We start from the raw sequence: 7,940 nt of genomic DNA, 5'->3' as shown, positions 1-7,940 counted from the left end.
GAGCAATGCCTTGCTTTCTCATGCAGATTTTTTACCTGATTGGATTTGCACTGTTTTGCCTAGAAGCACTGCTGAGCTTGTGGTTACTTCAGGTTAGAGAATCGATCTCGTAAATCTACTAAGAATGTATTTATTGAGATTCTGAGGCTTTACTCATTTGGTGTCCTGGAAACAATTGCATATTTGTTTTACAATATGGGATCCTGAGGCTTCTTTTTGCACGTATGAGAAGAATATGAGATCATTGATATCAACGAATTATTTATTTCAGTCTTTTGACACTGAATAAAGGGGAAATCAAATCATTCATGAAGAATTTATTTATATTTGTATCTAAATACATATATAAATATGTACACCTATAAATACATAAAAATGTGTGGGCGCGTGGGTAGGCTTGGTGCTCTGGGGAATTCTTGAGTTGTATTTTTCTTCTGCAAATGAGATTTACAGACTTTATTTGTTCATATTATTGTAGAGATTTATGTTTTGTGTATTAATGAGTTATTCTTTGGCAGAAAATATATTTGTATTTCCGAGGGAACAAGTAATTCTTGGGTCTGGAAGCTGAAGCATCTCTCTTTGAGGTGAACCTCTCTCTTACCGGTGATGTATGTTTCTTCTTAATGGAAAGAGATATTATGAAATGATTGGCTTGTACTATAGTGATTACTCTAATATTACTGTCGAAATGTTTATGCATTGTAGTAGTTCGACAAATTCGATTCTATTTTATTTGTTTTGTTTGTCGGAATTAATTGAGGGTCCAGAGTGAGTTTTGTTTTGTCACAGGGCTTCGGATCTTTGAGTTTGCCTTATCATTACTGCAGGATTGCTTCTGAATTTTTCTTTTTCTTCTAACTCATACTTTTTAACTTTTATTTTAACTCCACACACTCAAAGAGCCTAGGAAAATTTTGTTAAAATAGGGGCTGAGCCTTTTGCCTTGAATAATATGGCCATAATGATTTAGATATTACAATATTGTTGCATGCAAGTACCAGTTCAAATGGATTTTAAAATGTCACGTGAGCCTCACATGACCCTTTTTATTCGAACATGTTGGACTTTGATTATGCTCATCTAAATCCATCGTTTGATTCTCAATTTTTTTTTTTAAATATATTTTTTTCTTTTCTTTTAATTAAACATTTTTCAATAAAATAACATTACACGCAAATTTAAAGTTTTTATTTTTATTTTTTAATCATATTTTCCATCAATCTACCATTTCAAAAATCATTTGAACCCAAAAAATGGACTCAAACATGCCCAAAAACATTGCATTTGATGGGTGGGGATGATAAAATATTCCGTCATGCTGTGCCCTGTCTACTGGGGAATTTCATGGGGATGAAGAACATGATTCTTGTTCCAAATTAGTCCTGAATTCTGTTTTATATTTTTAAATTTAAATTGTATTTGAAAATTTAAAATGTATTGAAATACTAAGTAACTGGGATACTTCTAATGGCTTCCCAATTACAAACCGAAATATTTGTAAAAATGATAGGCAACTCGTTTTCCCTTCACTCTTAAAATCAAAATCCAAATTCCTATGGAATTAGATTAATTAATATAAAATTTATTCACAAGTCAGACGAGACTCAATGCAACGACAACGTTTGTTTTTATATTTGAAACTTAGCTTCGAGTTTAACGTGCTTTTACGAGAAAAAGGAAAAGGGGAGGGGGAGGGTGGGGGCGGGGGGTGCCCAAAAAAAAAAAAAAATTGATCTTAATTTCACGCTTCTAACATCCAAAGTGCTTCTCCATCTCTATATTTACCATAAATTGCCACCTCTAGAATTTTCGGCTCCTATTTGTCTCTCTCGTTCTTTAACAATTCATTTTCTCTCTCGTGCGCATTTGGAAATTCCTTCTTGTGGCTGCATTTTCTTTATTTCCAGTAGTTATGCATACCAAAAATACTTGATCAGTAAAAAGTTCATATACTTTACTGAGATTTGTTCTTTAAACTTTTCACTAGCTTCTTATCGCTGTGTTGTCTCATTTTGTGTGTTGAGATAAATCCTCATAGATCTTGAGAAATTCTCCATCATGTACATATTTTCAGTTGTTACTGAAAGAAAATATTATTACGATTCAGTAAGCTGTTAGATTGTGATCTTCATTAAAAGAAACGACCAATCTAAAATCATAAAAAACGAAGAAATCACATGCACAAGAAAGACAGTAGCTCAAAAACTACATTGCTGGGTTGACATATACAAAATGCAGTTGAGCCTTGTTCTTGCATTCTGTAGGAACAAATAAATACGCATCATCTGGTGGTCACCCAACTATTGCTAGCAAGCTTTGTCTAACAGCTGGAACAGAGCAAATCAAAGAACCGAAAATGCCAGTAAGGGCATATGCAATCGCACAAAATGGAAGAGCCTCGGGTTCTTTTGCTGATAATGCTGCTGTTCCCAGTCCGTGTGCACTACATGAACGAAAAAAATGTTTAGAACTCGAAGCATAGTAGAAGATGAACCCCTCTTTTTTTCTAAGTCACCTCACAAGTTAAAACTGTGAAAAGAAAAATTATAATGGGATGCTCTCACAGAACCAAAATGGTATATTTCATGCCTTTGAATGATTATCATAGCTTTGAAGGAAAGTTGAAAATTGATAAGCATTTTTCATCCATAAAGTCCATACCTCGATGCAGTTGCAATTCCTCGAGCAATGGGATCTTGGAAGCCAAATTTGTCCAGTGTCGTTTGAACAAAATTTGCACCGACCAGTCCAGTAAGTACAACGACAGCAGCAGTCAGAGATGAATTGGCACCTAATCATTAGTAATGTGCATTTTAGACGTTTCAAGCCCGGAAAACCATGTTTATTTACAATTATAGTCATCAAAACAGATTAGGAGGAGTTTGTCAGCTAGAATGAATGAAGTTATCAACCTTCGAAAAAGGAGACAATGCTGAGAGCGAGTGCAACAGTTATGCATCTTGGTAGAACTGATATAGTTAAATCTGGTTCTAATCCAATAAGGCGACCAATGAGAGCAGTTGAATACAAAGAAAACACCGTTGAAAGGATGACAGAGGCGAACATTTCTGCAGCATGCCTCTTAACAAGCTGCAAAAAGCAGAGATTATTTTATTTGCACATCATGTCTTGGTGTCTTTTACTGAAAGGAGTAGACTTCGTAAGACTAATAATCTCTATTCTTTTCATTTCATACCTTGGCATCAGTTTGGCAAAAAATTTGAATCATTTATAAATGATCAAACTTCATTCTTAACCACACATTCCAATGAATACAAAAGTACTATCCATATATCCACCATTTATTTTTTTATCATAAATGAAGGCTTAGATACGATTAGATTCTATTTGAGTTTTGAGATATCTCTATTCTTTTTCACTTGAAATCTTGAAACCATGATTTTCTTATTAAAAAAAATAAAAATAAAAATGCTTCCAGCAATCTTTGAGGTATCTTGTTTGCAACGAGATACCAACTCACATTTTGCCTTGCTAAACCTCCTGGAACTCCTTTCCAGGAAATTATACTTCTGACTGTATAGGATTTTAGTATTCAGTAGAATATGATTAATTTGTTGTTATTGTGGTGGTTATGATGGTCAGGAAATATACTCACTCTTAATATGCATTTATCCAGAAACCAAAACCTCATGATCTGCTCTGAAACATTGAGTTTTCCATACTAAAACCACATGGATCTAAAGGATCGATCATTTTTTTTGTTACCTTTCTCTGTTTGAACATTGAGAAGGCAAAGGAGATAATTACTGATCCCAGAAATCCCATTAGAATATCGCCAGCTCCAGGATTAGATGGGGCCTTTGTAAGATAATATCCTGCATACGTTCATATTTTCTTTTTAGATACTAATGCATTTATATAATGCTGACAGATATGATAGACTCAGATGCCAATTTGAAACTTCTATGAAGAGAATAAAAGTTTTAACAATCAATTTTAGTTTAAGTAAAAAACTTCCATGAACATCAAAGAATGCAGAAATTGTGACATATATGATTAAATCTGCAGGATTATTTATTTTGTTGGCAATGCATTATTGCTAAAAAATCAGAAAATCAGAAGGGTAAATAAAACACGGTAAGAAAAATAATCCATTTATATAAAAATACCGAGTTAAACAAAGCCATTGGGTATGGTTCACTGAAATCTTCCATGCGGAAGAAATGGGAGTACTTTCCATACGATTCCCGATCAATTAATTTTGTTTTTAACTAAATAGTTTATGGCAACAAATAAAGACCATGAAGGTAGGCTACATCCTTACCTAAAACAGAATTAATTCCCAACTGTGAAAGCTGTCCATAAGCCAATGCTGCAACATCTGCTGATAGTGCACAGCAAATAATGGGATGGAAAATCTTCTTCGCATCAGATGGAAGCCTGAAGACCATGATGAAACCATGTCATAAAAATTTAATATAATGAAGACTTAAAACATGAGCAAGTATAATAAAATTGCCTTCAGAAACTGATAGGAAGGTGATATTAAACAGAGAAAAAGATATTACCCAGAACCAATTATATAGCCTAATACAGTAGAGGAGAGGAGAAAAGGCAGGCATGTTCTGGCATTTGTTCCAAGCACTGTGGGGTATAGAAGTGCTGACACAAATGATATAAGAAAAATCGCACTCCATGTCCACAATTCGAATGAAGAAAATGGAGAAGGCTTTGACATAGGCTCAGCTGGTATCATTTCAGTCTTTACCATCTTTCTCACCGCTATAGCTGTAAAACCTGCAACAGAGAGTGAAGCCAGCCACCCCGCAACTGCAGAAAATCAGAAAACAGTGAATCAGAAATGACATAGTGAAATGGTATAGTGTGAAGAGTTAGAAAGAGAGCGTTTGAAGGTTTTTAGGATGCTGAAGATTGTTGGGGCGCCTTAAATGTGAATAAAGCTAATCCAATTAGGCAATTTATGCTCGTTATAAGGATTAAACTGTGAAGTACATATATATCCAAAGGCCAGGAAAACTACCGAGCTAAAAAGATCCATGAAAAAATTAGATTGTATGCTCAACCAAATCTTAGAAGCAGGTCTTAACAGCTTACTTATAGCATGTACCATGTTTCTGTTTTGAATTTTTCACACTAGCTTTATCGAGCTGTGAATAAAAGAAATTTCATATAATACAAGGACTATGTGTCACGGTTCCCGTTGTAAGTTATGTGACTGGGATCCCATATCGGATATGGGCTTTCGATGTGTGGTTTATATATAATTGGGGCTTTCCAACTTCAGGAGCTAGCTTTTTTTGAGGTATGGTTCTCCTAAAATCTATAATAATGGTATCAGGCACCAAGTCTCTTGATTGCAATTGAGCGGCACTGATAGTGACACTGGCATAGCTGTGTTCGTCCAGGATTAGTCATGAACTAGTGCAAAATCAGTCCAAAGTGCAGGGATCTCAGAGCGTGGTGATTTGTATGGTTCCCATTGCATTGAGCCATCGATTGTGAGAAGCAAATGTTTTCTATGACTTAAGAGGCTATGCCATCATTTTTCCGCTCTCCAAATTAAAGACGCTTTTGCAAGCTTTTTTAACTAAGGTGAAGTTATCTGTTGTACTCTGTTTAGTATATTACTCTTTCCTCTTCACGATAGGTTGATTCCATAATCAACTTTAAGTAGTATTTATAATTCAGATTTGAGGACATGTATGAATTGTTCACTAGCAGCACTAAATTGGAGCATCAATAGTTCAACCAGAGTAAGAGATGAACAATGACCAACAATCCTTTGGTATGTACTGTATCAACAACCACATCATAATCAAGATTATGTCCGTCAAGAACACAACCAATAATTTATTAATCACCAATAGTTCAATATTTCAAAAATTTCTCGATGCCAAAAACATTGCATCCAAGATTAGCTAAACAGAGCTCCAAAGGAAGCCAAAGAGTCACTCCTCCAAATGTCAATTGGTGTTATGTATTTCTAAAACAAAAAAATTAAAAGTAAATAGTAATACTAAAAGCATTACGAACAACTCCACAAATCTTAGTCCCTCAATACTGAAACGACTCATTTTCCAAATTAATCCCTTGGATACATATAATTCAAAAGAATATGTGGTGATTCATTCAAAAAAATAGAAAACAAAACAATAAATTTTAGACTTGTTAAACACACGAATAACATACCTATAATGAAAACAATTTTGAGGCCAGACGCTGCAGGAATATCTTTAACAGCCAGAGGTAAGACCACCAGAGAAGGTACATAGAACAATGGAAGCCACCTCTGAATAAACAAAAACGCAGGCTCAAAGAAGTTCATCAAGCCAGTTGCCGCCGCAGGGACAACGAAATCAAGAACATTTAAAACGGTGAATACACAAAACATTCCAAATAGAGCGCTTGGGAACTTAATGGCAGCTGCAATGAATGCCTTCTTCAAATACTTATCCATGGCCAGTATGATTCCAAGTGAAACTATTAAATGCATCACTTTAAACACCTAAAAACATGTTAATATTCCATTAAAACTAATCACGCACACATTAATTCAAAAACTTCACATGGGCAGAGACAAAAATACACACACAGAAAAATTTATACCATGCTTAGAATGCCAGTAGAGGTTGAACCACTGGTTGATTCCATAGATTTAACAATAACAGTCCGATTGGAGTGACTTTTCTGAAGATCTGCAGACAAGAACTTGGAATGGAGTCCATGAACATTATTGGGTCGTGAATTTTTGTGGGAATTACTGTACTCATTGTGTGTTCTTGATTCGCCATCAGAAGCTACTGCAAGAGATATTGATCGGATCTTTCTCAGATTTTTGGCAAAATTGAGATGATTTAGACAGGAAATTCTTGAAGAATTGTAAATGGCAGGAATAAAAGGTACATTTCTTGAAATTGCAGAAGCTGTTGCCATTAGGATAGCTGAACAGAGGAAAACGTAGCAGCAGAAGAGGTGACATTTTATTAAATTGTGCGTGTGAAATTTGTGTGGATACCAAAAGACGTTGGAAACTAGAGAAGATGAGAAAACTCACAAATATACACCAATGATTTGAAGGAAAATTAGAGCGAGCCTCACCAGTTAAATCTTTATGTAGATAACAAAATTGTATAATATATATATATGAATTTGGGAGTAAAATATATTTTATATTTTCAATTATTACTTATTATTGACTTGCTTAAATTAGAATGGTTTTTAAATTTCAAAATATGTGTCAAAAAATGAGTTCAACCGATACAGTCCAAACAAGGTAAGTTAGTCAGTTTGCATAACTCAGTGCTATAGGTGAACAGATTATTGGCTGCGATTTTTAGGGTTTTCAAACCCTAAACGATGTGCAATATTTACCTACTTTATAGCAGGATTGGTCAAATTATTAAAAGAAGGAAAGATCGTTTGAACAAATCAAAATTTTCTTAATTTAAGGAAAAATTGCAACAGGGATCTCTAATTTTTTCAAATTTTGCAGACTTTATCCTAACTTTGAAGTTGTGCCAACGAAGGCCCCAAACCTTTCTTAAATATGTAGTCGAGGTCCAAATGGATGGAAACCATCCAATTGACCATTAGTTGACCAAAAATTCTGATTTTGACCAAGTTTGGTAGGGGATTTACATCAATCACATATTTAACCTTTTTAAAATCAAATTAAGCTAAAAACAATTAGAAAAAAAGAAAAGAAAAGAAATTTGCATCTTCATCTCTTTCACCCCCACCCTCCTCTCTCCTCCCCTCCCATCATCCCAACCACCCTCAGCAATGACGCCACCAAGCCTACCCACACAATCCACCAACTCCAACCACTTTCAGCCACCACACACCACCAAACCATCCACACAAGCAACAACCACCAATGTCAAAGCAATCAATTGAAGTGCCCATTCGATAATCCCAGAGTTGCATCACATTATTGTGAAAACTAGCTAAAATCC

At 34.8% G+C, this 7,940-nt stretch overlaps 1 protein-coding gene and 1 long non-coding RNA gene across 2 annotated transcripts; one reads left to right on the top strand and one right to left on the bottom strand.

Annotated features, from left to right (window-relative positions):
- The first annotated feature begins 6 nt into the window (after positions 1 to 6).
- Positions 7 to 843, top strand: LOC111387324. The gene is made up of 2 exons (XR_002701386.1): positions 7 to 92; positions 519 to 843. It is a non-coding gene; the product is annotated as an uncharacterized LOC111387324 (long non-coding RNA).
- Positions 844 to 2,115: 1,272 nt separating this feature from the next.
- LOC111387322 (plastidal glycolate/glycerate translocator 1, chloroplastic) lies at positions 2,116 to 7,062 on the bottom strand. Its single transcript, XM_023011877.1, has 8 exons — positions 6,592 to 7,062; positions 6,175 to 6,490; positions 4,533 to 4,794; positions 4,289 to 4,404; positions 3,730 to 3,839; positions 2,916 to 3,093; positions 2,665 to 2,794; positions 2,116 to 2,446 (listed from the first exon to the last, which is right to left on the bottom strand). Exons 1-8 carry the CDS (start codon positions 6,916 to 6,918, stop codon positions 2,296 to 2,298), a joined length of 1,590 nt encoding a protein of 529 aa, XP_022867645.1. The 5' UTR covers positions 6,919 to 7,062; the 3' UTR covers positions 2,116 to 2,295.
- Positions 7,063 to 7,940: the final 878 nt, after the last annotated feature.

The sequence above is a fragment of the Olea europaea genome, unplaced genomic scaffold (genome assembly GCF_002742605.1).
Source record: "Olea europaea var. sylvestris unplaced genomic scaffold, O_europaea_v1 scaffold399, whole genome shotgun sequence".
Classification (NCBI taxonomy): Eukaryota; Viridiplantae; Streptophyta; class Magnoliopsida; order Lamiales; family Oleaceae; genus Olea; species Olea europaea.
The sequence above is the reverse complement of the archived record's forward strand: the minus strand, read 5'-3'. Positions and strand labels throughout refer to the sequence as shown.